This window comes from Thamnophis sirtalis, unplaced genomic scaffold (genome assembly GCF_051295495.1).
Source record: "Thamnophis sirtalis isolate CommonGarterSnake01/CBP01778 unplaced genomic scaffold, rThaSir2_p1.2 scaffold_1, whole genome shotgun sequence".
NCBI lineage: Eukaryota > Metazoa > Chordata > Lepidosauria > Squamata > Natricidae > Thamnophis > Thamnophis sirtalis.
Genome location: NW_028261381.1, coordinates 142,042,678 through 142,061,009, shown reverse-complemented (window position 1 = coordinate 142,061,009; position 18,332 = coordinate 142,042,678). Strand labels below are relative to the sequence as shown.

At 38.9% G+C, this 18,332-nt stretch overlaps 1 protein-coding gene across 7 annotated transcripts in view; it reads right to left on the bottom strand.

The window, feature by feature from the left end:
* Positions 1–18,332, bottom strand: part of EVL (Enah/Vasp-like) — a 164,543-nt gene that overhangs the window by 14,587 nt on the left and 131,624 nt on the right. For 6 of the 7 annotated variants that reach the window (XM_087726316.1, XM_087726298.1, XM_087726304.1 and 3 more), the window contains 3 exons: positions 13,102–13,165; positions 8,650–8,714; positions 6,188–7,066 (listed from right to left, as the gene is read on the bottom strand). In XM_087726316.1, coding sequence (XP_087582442.1) covers positions 6,188–7,066; positions 8,650–8,714; positions 13,102–13,165 — 1,008 coding nt within the window. The remainder of the gene's footprint in view (positions 1–6,187; positions 7,067–8,649; positions 8,715–13,101; positions 13,166–18,332) is intronic. The other variant, XM_014059356.2, reaches the window with a different exon arrangement.

Here is an 18,332-nt window from a genome sequence, read left to right as displayed (position 1 = left end):
AGGCACCCCATAAGTTAGGGGCCTAGGGGACGATCTCTGCCCCCCCACTAACACCGACTGCGACCTGTCCGAGAGGTAGGAGGAGAACCACCGCAACACGGTGCCTCCCACCCCCACCTCCCGCAGTCGTCGCAGAAGGATACCATGGTCGATGGTATCGAAAGCCGCCGAGAGGTCAAGGAGGACCAGGATGGAGGAATGTCCTCCATCTCTGGCCCTCCAGAGATCATCGGTCAATGCGACCAAAGCGGTTTCTGTGCTGTAACCGGGTCTGAAGCCTGACTGGAAGGGGTCGAGATAGTTTGCTTCCTCCAAGGACCGTTGGAGCTGGAAGGCCACCACCTTCTCAACAACCTTCCCGAGGAAGGGAAGGTTGGAGACTGGGCGATAGTTATTAAGAACAGCTGGATCCAAAGATGGCTTCTTTAGGAGGGGTCTCACCACCGCCGCTTTCAGTGCGGCGGGGAAGTTCCCCTCCCGAAGAGAGGCGGTCACAACCGCCTGGATCCAGCCTCGTGTCACCTCACTGCTGTTAGTAACCAGCCATGAGGGACACGGATCCAGTACACAGGTGGAGGCACTTACAGCCCTCATGGCCTTGTCCACATCCCCGGGGGTAACATCCTGAAACTCAACCCAGAGGTGTCCTACTTGATCCTCTTGTGCCTCGGCTGGAACTGCGGGGATGGAGTCCAAGTCCGACCGAAACCGAGCAATTTTGTCCGCTAAGAATTGGGCATAATCCTCAGCTCTGCCCTGCAAGGGTTCCCCCGCTTCCCTTTTATTTAATAGGGAGCGGGTTATCCTAAACAGGGCGGCTGGGCGGGACTCAGCGGACGCAACCAAGGTGGCTATATGAGATCTTTTCGCTGCCCTAAGTGCCCTGGTGTATTGTTTTTCAGATACTTCATATATACTGGCTAAATTATCCACATCAAAATAATATAGAGAGGAAAGATTTGTATAATGTTCCTAATTCCCCCCTCCCCCAATAATCTAGATTCAATGTATTTTCTAAAGGTAGAACCAGTTTTCTTGGAGTCTCTGTGTTTTACCACAAGTATCTAAAAACAGCATAGAAGCAAGACATTAGATATGTATACTTCTGATCTGATCCAACAGGGATCTCACCTATATGTAAAATTTTATTCTATTGTATTAGATACAATCTGCATGGTTTCCAATTTATGTAATAGTTTGCTCTTCTTGTTACCAGATTAAAATTGTTTCCAGGTAACAAAGTATATGATACTTCTCTTTTTAAAGTTACAATTTTAGAACACAAACATATTAGCAGGCAGGTTAAGAGAAATATTGAGGAATAATCACTGTAATAGATTCATTGCAAGTCCTTCTCTCTCTAGTTAAGAATAAGTATTTTTCATAATTAGGCTAATAAATAGACTTTGACCTGGCCTTTATAATTAGCTTTTGATTAAGTGTTCTTTCTGTAGGAGATGACCAGGCTGAGCCCGAGTTCAAATATGTCATAAGTCATGCGCACCCACAAGAGATCTAAGTCCATTCTACCTTGCTCATTTCCTTGGACTATTAGTTGGTCAGGTTCGTGTAGAGAGCTTAAATTTACAATAAATCTTTATATTCATTTGAGGTGTCTGAATCTCCTAATTTCCTTGGCGCTTGACACTTTCATTATATTTTGAATAAGTATTTTCGGGTATTAGATGTTATGTTATATCATTGTCACCCTCCATCTTTTTTTCAAAGTAACATAACTTCAGTGTTTCATATAAAAGTAGCCTTACATTAATTTAGCCCTTTAAAACCATTATTACAACCAAGCCAATAATCAATAATTAGCACCCAATACAAATAATCATTAAGAAAAAATTAAGAGTTTTTAACTTATTTCAGAAGCCTGTCCTTATTATAATGAATTGGGCAAAATCTAGTATATTAAAAACTTATACCAAAAATCCCAATCTTCAAAAGTGGTATAATAATACATGTGCAGAATTATATTTTATAAATATTTTTAAGGTTAAACTGAAATCAGTATCAGGCTTTAATCAGCATATTCTCGTAGTTAAGCCTGCTGTTCATCTAAAAAAGAAATTAGTAATTTCCAGTAAGCATCATAAAAAAGTTATCATATGCTCAGTATATTTTGCAAGGTAAAGGTTCCCCTCACATATATGTGCTAGTCATTCCCGACTCTAGAGGGTGGTGCTCATTTCCATTTCAAAGCCGAAGAGCCAGCACTGTCCAAAGATGTTTCTGTAGTCATGCGGCTGGCATGACTCAATGCTGAAGGCGTATGGAATGCTGTTACCTTCTCACCAAAAGTGGTTCCTATTTTTTCTACTTGCATTTTTACGTGCTTTCGAACTGCTAGGTTGGCAAAAGCTGGGACAAGTAATGGGAGCTCACTCTGTTACGCGGTGCTAGGGATTTGAACTGCTGAACTGCCCAGCTTTCTGATTGACAAGCTCAGTGTCTTAGCTAGTGATATATTGTCAATATAAGGCTTAGTAATGCTTTAAAAAAACAGCGGGCAAGAAACAAAAGTGAGGATTTAAAGCATGTTTCATTCCATATTGAATTATCTTCCAGAGCTCTTGAGTTTTATGACCTTAATGTATGAAGAAGTATCTATTTTGATTATTGCATTTCGAGTAGTTTTTTTTAAAGAAATAATTCTGTTGAGTAACAATTACCTATTTTGCATTCAACCATCAATTCTCCCTTCTGCATAAATATACTTTTCCCAAGTGAACTACCTGTACTTTCATTTTATTAGGATTTCTTCTTGCTTCAGTTTAGCTTTTTATTGTCATAAAATAACATGCAATTTTAATCTACATTTTGGAAACCATTTCTAAATTCAAGGCTATGGCAATATTTGAATTTGTAAAGTATTCTTCATTTTCCTATCCAAGACTCTCATAAAACAGGAGTTAACAGTACTGTATTCAGCTGTCACATTAAAACGACAAGAAACTACCTCACAAAGTGTCCATTCCAATTTCAGTAATGGTTGCCTATAATATGAGTAGGACTGTTTGACTAATGATAGTTCACAACTATTCTAGCAGAATCAGCATAGACAGCAATTTTTATCAGGGATGTGGAACCTTTTGGTGGCCAAGAGCAGCTGCATATAACATCTTGATGGCAACTTATAAAGTAAGCAGAACCACATCACAAATATGTACAGGATTGGGTCTGGGCTTTTCTTCCTTTTTAAATTGTGATATGCCTGAACATTTTTTAGTGCAAGCACAAGTAATTTACAGCACAAGGCTTGCATATGGTACCTAAACATCTTTAATTCAAGCCTGGAAATGGTACCAATTGGGTCACTGAATTACAATATTGCATTTACCAAACAACTGTAGCAATAATTCCTATAATTCTGAAGCTAAAAACAAACAATAATGTATACCATAAAATAGGCTTGGAGTAGTGAAACAGAGAAAGATTTCTACAGCTTTGAAACACATTCTGTAAAAAGAAGGAACATTTCTGCTCATGCCAACTCTCTCCTCTTTGTTATACCTGCTATTGTCCTAGTGACCTATTAAAAAAATAAGTGCATTTCTTTGCTACTAAAATGTTGGTTTCTCCGCTTTAAAGTGTCCAGATTACAACACATTATAGACACAAATATATAATATACAAATATAATACTCTTGTCAGATTTTTCAGCTACCAATCACAGATCTACCTTTATGACATCTTAACTATAATTATTTCCTGTCTTCTATGCTCTTTCATTGAAAACGTTTTGATCATTTAATAGAAATTAGGGCACTAAACCAGTAATTTCCCAACCCTGATATATTCCACATACATCACTTTCAACGGCTCAAATAGCATAGCCATTACTAAACTTAGAATCTACCAAGTGTAGAAAAGGTTGCCCTAAAATAATCATGATTTTACATGACATCATTTACAGCATTCTCTAGATCAGTGGTTCTCAACCTTCCCAATGCCACGATCCTTTAATACAGTTCCTCATTGTTGTGGTGACCCCCAACCATAAAATTATTTTTGTTGCTACTTCATAACTGTAATTTTGCTACTGTTATGAATTGTGATGTAAATATCTGATATGCAGGATGTATTTTCATTATTACAAATTGAACATAATTAAAGCATAGTGATTAATCTGCCAATCTTGGTTTAGGAGAAGATCAGCCAGGCTGGGATTTTCCAAGATAAAACAACCTCCCTGCCTGCCTCCAGCAGCAGTTTGTGGTTTACATGAGTTTCACTTTATTAAGTTTACTTTTTTTACATTCTGTTCCCCCAACCCACCCAGTTTTTTTCTCTTTTTTCTTTTCTTTTTCTTTCTTTCTTTCCATTCCTCCCTCTTTTCTTCTTTCTTTCCATTCCTCCCTCCCCTTTTTTCTTTCTTTCCATTCCTCCTTCCCTTTTTTTCTTTCTTTCTTTCCATTCCTCCCTCCCTTTTCTTCTTTCTTTCTTTCCATTCCTCCCCCTTTTCTTCTTTCTTTCCATTCCTCCCTCTCTTTTCTTTTCTTTCTTTCCATTCCTCCCTCCCTTTTCTTCTTTCTTTCTTTCTTTCTTTCTTTCTTTCTTTCCATTCCTCCCCCTTTTCTTCTTTCTTTCCATTCCTCCCTCTCTTTTCTTTTCTTTCTTTCTTTCCATTCCTCCCTCCCTTTTCTTCTTTCTTTCTTTCCATTCCTCCTTTTCTTCTTTCTTTCCATTCCTCCCTCCCCTTTTTTCTTTCTTTCCATTCCTCCTTCCCTTTTTTTCTTTCTTTCTTTCCATTCCTCCCTCCCTTTTCTTCTTTCTTTCTTTCTTTCTTTCTTTCTTTCTTTCTTTCTTTCCATTCCTCCCCCTTTTCTTCTTTCTTTCCATTCCTCCCTCTCTTTTCTTTTCTTTCTTTCTTTCCATTCCTCCCTCCCTTTTCTTCTTTCTTTCTTTCCATTCCTCCCTCTTTTCTTCTTTCTTTCCATTCCTCCCTCCCCTTTTTTCTTTCTTTCCATTCCTCCTTCCCTTTTTTTCTTTCTTTCTTTCCATTCCTCCCTCCCTTTTCTTCTTTCTTTCTTTCCATTCCTCCCCCTTTTCTTCTTTCTTTCCATTCCTCCCTCTCTTTTCTTTTCTTTCTTTCCATTCCTCCCTCCCTTTTCTTCTTTCTTTCTTTCTTTCTTTCTTTCCATTCCTCCCCCTTTTCTTCTTTCTTTCCATTCCTCCCTCTCTTTTCTTTTCTTTCTTTCTTTCCATTCCTCCCTCCCTTTTCTTCTTTCTTTCTTTCCATTCCTCCCCCTTTTCTTCTTTCTTTCCATTCCTCCCTCTCTTTTCTTCCTTTTTCCTTCTTCCTTTCTTAAACACAGATTAAGAAGTTGCTCTTTAAATGGGATTTTAAATGGAGGCTTAAGCTACATCGAACTGTGCTTCCATCCCAAGTGGAATTCCTCGGGATGGAAGGAATGGGTGGGCAGGACCTGTCCTACCCTCCGGCCTCTCCTGCCAGCCCTTCCTGGGGGCCAAAAAGCCTTTGAGCTCAGTTTAGGCTGCAGTACAGGACCGGCAGTGGGGATGACAAAGGCAGCGTCCAGGCCCAAGGCGGCTTGAATCCCGGCATGCGCCTGCCTGGATGAGAGCCCATCCCGCCGGCTGAAGCGGGTGGCCCAACTGCCCCCCCCGGTCTCCTGCTCTCTGTGTGCCTTTGAGCCCCTGTGCAGGCAGCTGGGCTGAAGCAGCACTGCCGACCATGCTCGCTTCGGATGTCCGCCAGAGCCGAGGCTGATCCGCCACCCAGAAGAACCCGTCTCTCTGCTCTTTCAGCGCCTCGGCCTTTTCCTGGCATAGAGACCGGGCGGGGCGGCATCTAGGTTGTGCCCGGAGCTGGGAGGAGGCTGCTTCACACCCGGTCCTCTTTATGCACCTGCCACTTCACTACGTGCTCCTGAGCATGGGCGACACCTGTGGAGGTGGATGGTCTTAGGCGAATCCTGTGAAAGGGACGTTCGACCTCCAAAGGGGTCACAACCCACAGGTTGAGAACCACTGCTCTAGATGGTAGTTTATATCATGAATTCATCATAAGCACCTAAAGGGTTACTAAAAGACTGAATGGAAAACAGGTTTTTTTAACCATTGAAGACTGTGTTTTGCTATATAAATATATATTTATTTAAAACATATGTGTTAAAAAAGGAAATGCATCTACATATTTTCAAGTGCAAGTACTTACTCATGTGGGAAAAGGTAGATGAAGCCATGTAAGAAGGAGTCCTCTTGGACAAATTCATCTCAGAAAAAGCAGCATAATGAGGGTGTAATGAAACAAAGTGTGACATAGATGGATAGAGCTGGTGTGGAGAATGAGGCAACTGTTGGGAGGGCCAAGAAAAAGCCTGGATAAAGGACCCAGGTGGGCTGGTCACAACAGGTAAATGTGAAATGGGCACTGCTTCTAAATAGGAGAAAAAAGATTGATCTTTTCTCTTTGGCTGCATCCTAGAGGAGCTTAGAGGAATTTGTGTAACTAAACAATCTTCATGTCGGCCGTTCAGACCTGACTGAGGTACATTTGCTGAGGCATCTTGGACCACTGCATCTGTAGGCCCCTGGAGTCTGCCATTCTGGGCAGCAATCACAGGAAGGACTACTGGAATATGGGGCTGCAGAATCAGCCCCTTCTGTATAGGGGATGTAAAGGTCAGAGGAGGAGAAGCAGCTTGAGGAGAATATGACAGGGAAGAACATCTTATGGACTGATGTGGGGAAGCAGAGGCAAGAGGTGGAGATAAAGAGATTTCCTTGGTGCTTCGTGTAACAGTTCTGTAACCTGGCCAAGTTGGTGGAAAGGAAGGGCCAGGAGATGGTGGGAATTCAGAGGGAGAATACTGATGGCTACGCAGAGGGGATTCCCGGACCCTATGAGCAGATCTGAAAGAGGCCTTGCTATCAGGTTCAGGGACAGCAGATGCTGATGAGACTGCTTTGGCATAAGGAGGAGGAGGAGGAACAATTGCACCAGTGGAAGTAGAAGCATTGTAGTTACTGTAGTCAGGAGGAGGAGACTGGCAGTGAAAAGGGGAAGAAGACACTTTAATCTGAATGGTGGAGACTATAAAGAACAGAAAAGGGAAAAAGAATAATATGGGTTGGCACTGAGGAATGACAGAAAGCATCATGGTTAGAAGACAGGGGGAAAAGGGAATGAAACAAAAAATAAATCAAAATGATCCCAATGCTTAATAGTTAAAAAAGATTAGTGAAGATACAGGTATCATGGTTATTCAGAAGAAGCCAGAAAAGCTGCTAATTTGTTTAGTTTAGAGCCAACAGAAGACACAGCACTGAACTGCCCTGTGATTAGTAGACTTTAAACTTTACAACCAATTTTATTAAAAACCCACTTTCAAGACCCTACCCATCTAACATAGACTCTTATTTGCCAAACTTGTTTCTATTTGTTGTATTCACATACCACTTTTTATATTGTGCTTCCTTACTTATATTGTACCTGTATCCTTCTTCGTTATGATTTACAGGGTGACCCATAGAATCTTTTCCCAATATTAATTACATCTACATCTGTTTTGCAGTAGTATTGCTAAAGTACCCAATAAAGTTGATTGGGCCAAAGCAATCATTAACTTATGTATCATACTCTTCTTCACTCGAGCTCCCAAAATTCCCTATTATTATTTATCAGTGGCCACAATGACTGGCAATTCTGGCACCTATTTCCAATATACCTGATACCTCTATGGGGAAGACAAACCTGGACTATCCCTGTGATCTCAGTGGTGGAATTCTATGCCCCGTGTGGATTATCTCTTAACTACAGATGATACCCTTCTGTTCAGAGAAGCAGTAATTCACAACCAATTATGATTAGGCATATTGCAAACCATGTTGCACCACGTTAAAGTTCTTTTGCATGTTGTTAAATTTTGGGGCTGCTATGTCTGTGTAGTTGCCACATCTATACATAAACTTCAATAACAAATCTATTGCAGAAACCAAGTAAGTGAGGACTATAATGCATAGCTGACTAATTTTGGTCAGTTCCCATGCTGAAGAGGTATCTCTATAGAGAGTGAATGCAACTTCATTCTTCCCATAAGATCTCCCAAACTACATAATTATGGGAGCATGGACAATGTGGGAAGCAGCAGATTGGTACAGACATAGAAAAACTAATTTTCAATTTAAAACAACCTGTTGTTTTGTGAGAAAGACAAAAGAACAATCACAATCACACTATATAAAAAATTAAAGAGAATTTTCAGACATACAAAATTAAGAATCTTGGGGTACAAAGTGAACTCTCTCTTGTTATTTGTGCTATGTTTCTATGTGAAATAAAGATAGAATGTGAGAATGTAATCATTATGAGCTTTCTATTTGCACTTTGGGTAATTTCAAGCAAAATTGATTTAATTCCTAACAGTAAAAACACCCTAACAAAAATTAGAAAGAATAATTTAAAAAACCCACTACCTGCTGCATTGCATTTCAATGCAAAAACACCCCTGTATGCATTATGTATGAATTTAGTAACTGAAACCACAGAATAATTGTAGCAACAGACGAGAAGCCAAACTTTTTCAATAAAAGCACAAGGAACAGCCAGAAGTTAATAGGGAAAATCAAGGGGTGGGGAAGTAGTTCTCTCTTGGCTTCCAAAAGCATGATACATGCCTGTGGTAGAGGTTCTTCTTTCCAGGGATTCTTGGCGTTGCTGCTGCTGCTGCTCCATCGCTTGCCTATAATAAAAAGGTTTAAAAAGAACCCAACTTTAGTTCCCCAAATGCATTTGAGAATCCACTTATCACAAGGAGGGTCCAATTGGGAGATATAAAAAAAAATCTCTGTGCAGTCATTGGACAATAAAGAACGTTTGATTTCTATTCAATGATCCAGCTCAAACGAAGCTAGATTTCTGAAAAACATTAGTTATCTGAAGAAGAAAGCAAGAAACTTACTTCTTTTCATGGTCAGATCTCTAATTTGTATCTTGCCTGGCAAGCCAGAATTTTTTATATTCTATTTTAATTTTATTTAAAATAAAATAAATACAAACTACAAACACAAAACTTCATTTTTTTTCTTTTTAAAAAATCCCCCCAAAATCTACAATGTACAATCAAGACATTAAAAACAGGCATTAAAAAAAGAACACCTACATACATATTATCCTTTCTAGAGGAATAGCAATAGCAATAGCATTTAGACTTACATAATGCTTTGCAATGCTTTACAGCCCTCTCTAAGCGGTTTACAGAGTCAGCCTATTTGGGTCATTTTACTGACCTCGGAAGGATGGAAGGCTGAGTCAATCTTGAGCCAGTCAGGATTGAAAGCCTGGCAGTCAGCAGAATTAGTCTGCAATACTGCATTCTAACCACTGTGCCACCACAGAATACTGTTTAATACATTATAACAATATTAACCTAATATTATTATTAGGTAAGCCAGGTTTATAAGCCAAGATCACTGATTTATGATATTGGCTTGCTAAAAGAAAAAACATCCCTGGAGTCCACTTAAGTCTTAAGGATATTTTTAGCTCAGGCCTTCTTCCCAATTGTAAGAACAGCCAAGTAGGGGTGATCAAGCAGCCCATACCAGCATACCTGCTTGTTCATGATAAACCAGAAATCTGAATTGTACTTGCCCACTGCAATGTTAGTAGTGATTCAACGTATATTCAATAGTACATGAGGTTATGACTTATCAAGAAGCATTACGCATGTACGGAATGGAAAACTGCCTTTATTGAAGATATATATTATGGAATCTATGTTTTTAGCCATAGCCTGGCTATGAGATATTATGGTATTTGCTGTTCCTTCAACACCAATTCTACAATATCATCACCAGATCTATGAAATACTAATTATATTTATTGCAAGGACTGTTTTAGCAAGTGGAAGAAAAAGTATCATCTCTGCCCAGCAAAAGTCCCTTCAGAAAGAATGTGTACGTTTGCACTGTATGTATGTTCTCACTAGATGGAATTATTCTTTTGCCCTGTGCCAATTGCCTGGCTCCTGTTGTAGTGATGTCCTGGCATGATTAAGAGGATAGGAAAGAATGGAGGTCTGCCACCATGCCACGTAGGAAACTGTTGAATATTCTTTATACACTTGGTTATATTTCACACTTCCCCCACACCACCTTCTGGAATTCCTCCCCCCGCCCCCCAATCCTGGAAAAATGTCCACAAATAGAAATGCAAAAAGAAGTGTAGGGGATGAGAAACAGCAGCAATTTATTTTTATTCCATTTATGAAGAAGGAGAGGGGATTATTATTATTTACTATTAGTAGGGCATAGAATTGGTGAAATTAAGAGAATGCTCAGATACAATTTAGCTTTGAACAGGCAGAAAATGAGCACTGATTGGATGGCAGTTCTATGTGCTCAGCTATTGTCCCAAAAGAGCAAACAATAATTGGCTGAGAAGCTGCGAGAGCTCTAGACATGCAAATATAGAAACACAACTGCTCTTTTAACATATTGATGATTAAATAGCTCTGCAAATAATCAAGACATACTTGAACAGTATTACAGGATCACAGCACTAGACACAGTCATCTCCCTTTAGTTGCTGTGCTAAGTTACACAAAATTTAAAAAAAGATACTTCAATTTTCAAACTTACACCCTCATCCCCTTGTGGTAACTTGGTTTACTGGAAAAGAAAGTTAAGTGTGCATTCAACTGTTTTCAATAAGACAGTGATTCAGAGTTATGCTAACTTCACTGATACTACACATACCAAATGTTTAGTGACAGCTAATTTTATATTAGCTATTTTAAATAGATACACATGTTAGGATCACCTTTTGTCTCTAACGGGCCCATCAGTTCTAGTAGCATGGTCATGCTTTACATCTTATCAATTGAAGAGTTTGACCTGGCATGTCCCAGAAAGCATGGCTCCCTGTAGCAGGACCTGCTATTTGGAATACAATTCTTCCTACCATCGTATTAGCTCCAATTTGGCTGGCTTTCTGCAAAGCCCTTAAGATCTGGTTGTTCTCTCAGATGTGGGATTGATAATTGGCAATCTTCTGAGCTATGTGAATTTATCATCTGGCTGATTAGGTTATTTGGATGTTGTGGGTATTTCCATCACTAGGGGTTTTTAAGAAGAGATTGGACAGCTGTTTGTCTGAAATGGTATAGAGTGTCTGCTTGAGCAGGGGAATGGATTAGAAGACCTTCAAAGTTCCCTCCAATTCTGTAATTCTGGTTATTTCTGGTTTTTTAATATATATTTGCTTTTGTATTTATGTTCTCATTGTGTTGCTTTCTATGAGATAGATGACCCAATAAATCTAATAAATAAATGCATACATAGAGTGCTATAAGTTTTTCTAGCTTAAGAGCAATATGACTATGACAGAAAATTGTCATTTAAAATTTTTGTAGTAGGGTTTTCCACATATAGATTTTTTTTTTAGTAATTCTAGTGAGCTTGCATTAGTGTCTTAAATATCCAAGATTGTGTGCTAGGATTTATATAATTAAAGTTGCATGAATTCTAAAATATAATTCTTGTAAAAATGATGGACAAATCTCAACTATGTGAAATTACTTTCAGAAAAATAGTGCCATTTGAATTTTAAAAAACAATGCAAATCATTATCTTCCCATACTTCAAATATTTCATCTTGGTTGCAAGCTAGCTCATCAAGATATCTTACTGTCAGCTTTCCAAATAACAACCCCAATGAAAGAAGACTCAGAGGTTTGAAGTTCCTCAAAGTTCCACTTTATTAGGGATATCATATTGGCACATCTGGGAAAACCCGAATCTGAAAGCTTCCGGGTTGTCCCCACCCAAAGGAAAGTCAATGTCCCCACATGTCCATCACCCACATGTCCATCACGTGGTCCAATCACTCCACCATCCCAACTGGAGATGCCTCCCAGTCACACCACTCCAGGTGTAGACTGAATTGTCCTTGACTCCCAGAGAAAAGAATGTTGTTATGGCTATTTATCTCTACCACTCCGTGCAATCTCCCCTTCCCAGTTTCCCACAGCTCTAAGTATGGCAGCCCTGAAGATCCCAAGTAAAAGATGGCTTCAAGGGCTGACACTTACATGGAATCTCATTTGTCCCTCAGAGGTTTTATGGCCAACTTCTCAAATTCTATTAACTGTGAATCATCTTCACTCAAGGATAGAAAGTGATACAAGCAGTCCTTGAGTTATGACCAGTTGGGACCAGAATTTCTATTGCTAAGAAATGCAATCATAAAGCACAATGTCATATGACAGTATCACTTAGTGACAGCAGTCCTGGCATTCCCCATTCCCATGGTTATGCCTAATGAAATTCTAGTCAAGGGCACCCACCTCCCAAATCCAAACCATTCTTGGCTTGGTCTCTCAAAGCCCCATGCTTTGGTTCTTCCAAGGTCAGAGAATGCCTCTCCTTCAACTGCTTATTCCATTCCCTTCCCCTTATCTCTGCTTGTTTGGCCAATCTGCCATTTGCCTATGGGTTGGTAAGCAGCCCCAGAACTGTGTGGCTCTGAAGCTACTTGCCACACTACCATTCATTGTTTCTTGCAATTTGCCTTTGTGGGTGAAGAAACACTGTTTTGCTTCTTTTTCCTTAGGAGTCAATTTCAATTGATTGTCCTATGGCCTTCTGCTGTGGGTGTCCTAGAGTTTTACTCTTTTGTTTTTCCTATTTATCATCTATAGCAACTCCTGGGAGAGGTAATCAGACACCATAGGTTGATATTTGATGATATTCAGTTGTACATCAAAATCCAAGGTTAACAAGAAATGCAGTCAGACTGTGAAGTTCTCAGTGGGAAGAGCAGATATTTGCTTGCAATCTTCTATCAGAAGTTGGAGAGTGACCTGCCAGGAACGCTCTAGCAAAACTAAACCTAAACAGTGCATTGGACTAGATGACCTTATGGGTTATTCTAACTATCTTTTACCATTGTCTTCAATAACTGAATGTGCAACTATGTATTTTTCACAAATAAAGGCAAATGTATTATCTAAACAAATCCCCTAATGACTGAATTCAACATGTAAGTTTAAATATTAGGCAACAATTTGGCTTCTGTTTATTTTTAAAATGAAAATCTGAATATTTCTGTAGATTTTGGTTCCTTACCTTCTCTGAATTTCAATTTCATCTGGAGAGGGTCCATTTTGAACCTGGCGCTGGGTTGTGGGACCTAGAAGACAGTAAAACAGCTTCATGGTTATCAATATAATGTAGTCAATGGTGGTAAGGATCTGAAAAATTGGTTATTCAAAGAAGTGTGATTAACATCCAGTGGCTGGTTTCAGTGTCAATGGACCTTGGGATTTACTGCTGTTAGATTTATAATTGCTTATAAAATTGCTTATAAATGAAGAATCTCTTGCAATCAAAAAGAAGTGCTGCCATAAACATCAGTAGTATGAAACAAAACATACTAGAAGGAAATCTAATTCAGAATAGAATTATAAATTAGGAGAAACAGGAGAGGAAAACTGGGAAGAGATGATTGACCAGGAGGACCATGCTACAAATTTCTATATCTGGAATCCACACTCCAGCCTATATATTACTCCTGAAGCCACTTTAGTAGAAATCAACAATTTTCATAGATTTTGTTTAAGCCACATTTCAAACACCATGCTCCAGGCGAATGTTTTCATTTAACATGCAAGTTTTTAACTATTCAACCAGCAATCACTATGTGGGATGATTAGCATTATAACGAAGAAGATGTACCAGGGAATTTAATTCATTTACATGATTGATAGCAATAGCACTTAGACTTATATACTGCTTCAGAGTGCTTTACAGCTCTCTCTAAGTGATTTACAGGGTCAGCATATTGCCCTAAACAATCTGGGTCCTCATTTCACCAACCTCGGAAGGATGGAAGACGGAATCAACCTTGAGCCAGTAAGAATCAAAATGCCCTGGCAGCCAGCATAAGTAGCCTGCCACTGTGGTGCAGTCTAACCACTGCACCACCAGGGCTCTTAGATGCCCTAAAACAGTGATGGCGAACCTTTGGCATGCGTGCCACAGGTAACACGCTGAGCCATATCTGTCAGCACATGAGCCGTAAGCTCCAGCGCACATTTGCATGGCGGCCAGCTGATTTTCGGCCTTCCAGAGGGCCGGGGGAGGCCATTTTTGCCCTTCCAGGGTCCGAAGGCTTTCCTGCAGCCTGGGGAGGGCGAAAACAGCCTCCCTTGTCCCCCTGGAGGAAATACCAAGATCATTTTGGATGTGAGCAGGGGTTGTGCACACATGTGCATGTGGGGACGCACTTTGCATTATGGGTGCCGGCACACGCAAGCGCTATCATGCACATGCACTTTTGGCACCCAACAACAAAAAGGTTAGCTATCACAAAACAAAACAAACACAAAACAAATCTTCTGGAACTATAGGTAGTCCTTGACTAACAACTGTTTGTTTAATGACCATTCAAAAATACAACAGCACTGAAAAAAGTGACATGACCATTTTTCACACTTACGATCATTTCAGCTTCCCCATAATCATGTGATCAAAATTTGGATGCTTGGCAACTGGTTCATATTTATGACCGTCGTAGTGTCCTGGGATCCTGTGACCCCTTCTGCAACCTTCTGATCAGCAAAGTCAATGGGGAAGCCAGATTCACTTAACAAGCATGTTACTAACTTAACAACTGTGGTGATTTGTTTAACAACTGTGGCAAGAAATTTCGCAAAATGGAACAAACTCACTTAACAAATATTTCCCTTAACAACGGTTATAGGACTGGGCTCAGTTGTGGTCATAAGTCAAAGACTATCTGTACTGGTCTCAAGAAGAATTCCCTTTTCCTGCAAGCAATTAACAACTTTATGCTGACTCTGTAAACCGCTTAGAGAGGGCTGTAAAGCACTATAAAGTGGTATATAAGTCTAAGTGTTATTGGTATTGCTACTTATATCAAGCCTACAATGAAAAATGAAAAACTTAAATTTTCATTCTTTGCCTGCATATCTGCATTTTTACCAATTGGATATTAAGAGAGTCATATATAAAAGTCATAAGTGCCTTAATTAGGCACTTTTATACTTGCATCCATATACACAAAGAAGTATGGTGGACTGGTTTGGACACAATGCATGTTGGTTTTTTGCAATGTGCCTTTCACTCACGTTCTGTCCTTTGCATCAGTGGTCAAATTACTAAGACTAAAAAAAAAAGTTAAGAACTGAATCATAGATGGAAATTGGTTTAATCTCTTAGGTGTATATTGAACCTGCTCAAATATAATATTTGGGGGAGGGGCAACATGTTGGGGAAGACTATGCTAGACTCAAAGTCACCAAGATGATAGCAAGAATAAAGAACTTGAGGCCTTCCATAACTTGTTGCATTATAACTTCTGACAGTTCATGAATATCTACTATAAGGAATGAAGTTAAAGAGGCAGGAATAGGAGGCCCCGGGCTAGGAACGTTATGACAACATGGCATCAAAACACTAAAACAACAACTATACCTAATCCATTAAAATAACACCTATAAGCCTTTTGTCAAATAATCTGAATAAGAGGATCAGTGCTGGAAGAGCTATTTCATGCTGGGTCAGATGAAAGTTAGTATCTGGAGGACCAGAAGCTCTACTCTCCTCCAGTGTATTATCAAACTTGGTACTATTCAGATAGGAATTATTATTAGTTGCTAAGAAAGTCTGTAGATAACGAAAAGAGCCTGAAATGAGAAAAGAGGTAACACAAAACTATTTCAAAGACTAAGCTAGCCAAGAGAGAGGTGAGATTTGGCCCAAATTCATAAATATTTAAGAATACAGAATGCACACCCATCTTTAATATCATCCTTCATGGAATTATTACCATCATAAGCACTTTGCACGTGCTAATACAAATACTGTGTTTTGTTAGTTTTACAGTATTCAAGAGAGTAACAAAATTATAGAACTCTTCATAATCATTCTGGCAAACCAAATATGCCATTTTCAAATGTCCTAGAACAGGGCTGTCAAACTTGTGCTAGCCACGCTCACGCCTGGTTTAGCGAAGGGGGAAAAGTCCCAATACGTCATGTGATGCCGCTGGGATGATGTGAGTTTGACACCCCTGCCCTAGAACAGAGGATTAGTTTTCTTTCTTTGTAATCCTAAACAAAATAAAAATAAAAATGTAGTCATTGTAAACAGATACAATTCATCCTGCGTCTAACAATTGTTTAACACTATTGTTTAATTTTAATTAACCAGAATGTTTTCTGGTTCTTGCAACTACTGACTACAGAAATTTTGTTTGCTCATGTTATCTGATTGCCAATTTTGTACTTGTGCTCTCTCAACATTCATGCACAAATTCAGTGAATGGAATTATTTTTAGCAACAGCCAGATTTCATATACATATGATCAGTCTGAGACAAATCAGTTCCTGCTTTGGGAACTAATTACATGTTACACACCAATTTGTGCAACTCAAACTTAAAACCTTGTGGTTTTAAATGAAAAAGAGTTTTGGAAAAAATAAGACCAGAGAAATAGAGGCAAATGTTATTTTTGTTTTCCTCTCCTAAACACTATTTCTCCCAAACATCCATATGTGTAAAATCTTGCTGGGGAGAAGAAACAACATGATGGCAAAGACTTAAGAACTGTTTCTATTTCAAACCACCCCCATATTTTCTCTCTCTAAAAAAGATGCCTTAGTTTTGCTATTTCAGTATTTAGAAAGAGTTATTTTTTATTTTGCAGAAGAGTAGAACTGTGAAAGAAAGAGAAGACAAGAAAACAAAAAGAGACTACAATTTACAGGAAAAAAATTAAAAATAGATGTGGAACAAATGCATCAATTTCTTTTTAAAAAGACAAACATGGGCAGTGGAAACAAAAACAGAATCCAACTGGTTTTTTTAAAATTAACAATGTTCTGAAAAAAATGAAATGATGTGCTCATATATGAAAATGAAGATATACAATTAGGAGTTGCAATTGCTTCTCTTTAAAAAAAGGAAGACAAATGAGCGGTAGGAAGAACTGCTCGACTTACAACAGTTCATTTAGTGACTGCTCAGTTACAACAGTACTGAAAAAAATGACTTGTGACCATTTTTTACACTTACAACCATTGCAGCATCCCCATGATCATGAGATCGAATTCAGACATTTGGCAAAAGACTCATATTTATGACAGTTGCAGTGTCCCAGAGTCACGTGAAACATCCAGCCCCGCGGAAATTGTGAATGTTGCAGTTTTGTTTTTAAAGTGTTGTCTTGTCTAGTCTTTCCCCTTCCCTTGTCTATTGTGAGCCGCCCGGAGTCCTTCGGGAGTGGGCGGCATACAAGACAAATAAATACAAATACAAATACGTGATCAACTTTTGTGATGTTCTGACGAGCAAAATCAATGGGGAAGTCAGAATCACTTAACAATTGTTACCAATTTGACAATTGCAGTGATTCACTTAACAACTGTAGCAAGAAAAGTTGTAAAATGGGACAAAATTTACTTAACAAATTTAGCAACAGAGATTTGGGGCTCAATTGTCATCATAAGACCAGGATTACCTGTATTCACTGTTTTTTTTTTTAAAGAGAGCCAGGCCAAAGAAACAAATGCAAGCTTCAACAGGAATCAGTAAGCTGCCCTATGTTTTCCTTCTGATATATAGGAAGTTGGGAAAAGCTGTAATAAGCACAATCTGTCAAAATTCTTCATCTGCCTCGTGATTCTGGATGAAGTACAACTTTACAAAGCAATACCTTGTCTCAAATCCCCCATTTATTAATGGACTGACTTGGAAACACAGAATTGGAAGAGGCGGTTTAGACCACTACACAAAACCTTCTTCAATGCAAGAATGTAAATTAAACATTCTGACAAACTCTATCTATCCTCTGCTTAAATATATCAGCAGAGGTGGAATCTGCTGCTTTCCCAGGTAACCTGTTCAGGATTATGTTGCTTGGTTCAATTTAATGGTTAAAATAATAATAATAAAGACTAATTAATTATTACTCTGCATCCTAATTTTTTATGGCCCTGGTCCAGGAAGGTAAGGCTTCTTGTCTGTAGTTTGATTAGCAATGCAACTTCTGAAAGAATTGAAATATCTAGTTGTGCCTAATGTCCCTGTCCTAATGTCCCCATATATTTGTACCCATTTCCTGGTTTTTATTCATGTTTATTCTTATTCCTGTTATCCTGTACATGAGTGACAAACTAAATAAAAAATAAAAATACATGGGGGAGTTGCTTTACAATAAAACACCAACATTTTGCTTAAGTAACCTTTGTCAATTTTCTGCACATTCTTTCAGAACAACAACCAAAATAAGTTATGTTTGGAGTTTTCCTTTAGTTAATGAATATTCGTCTAGA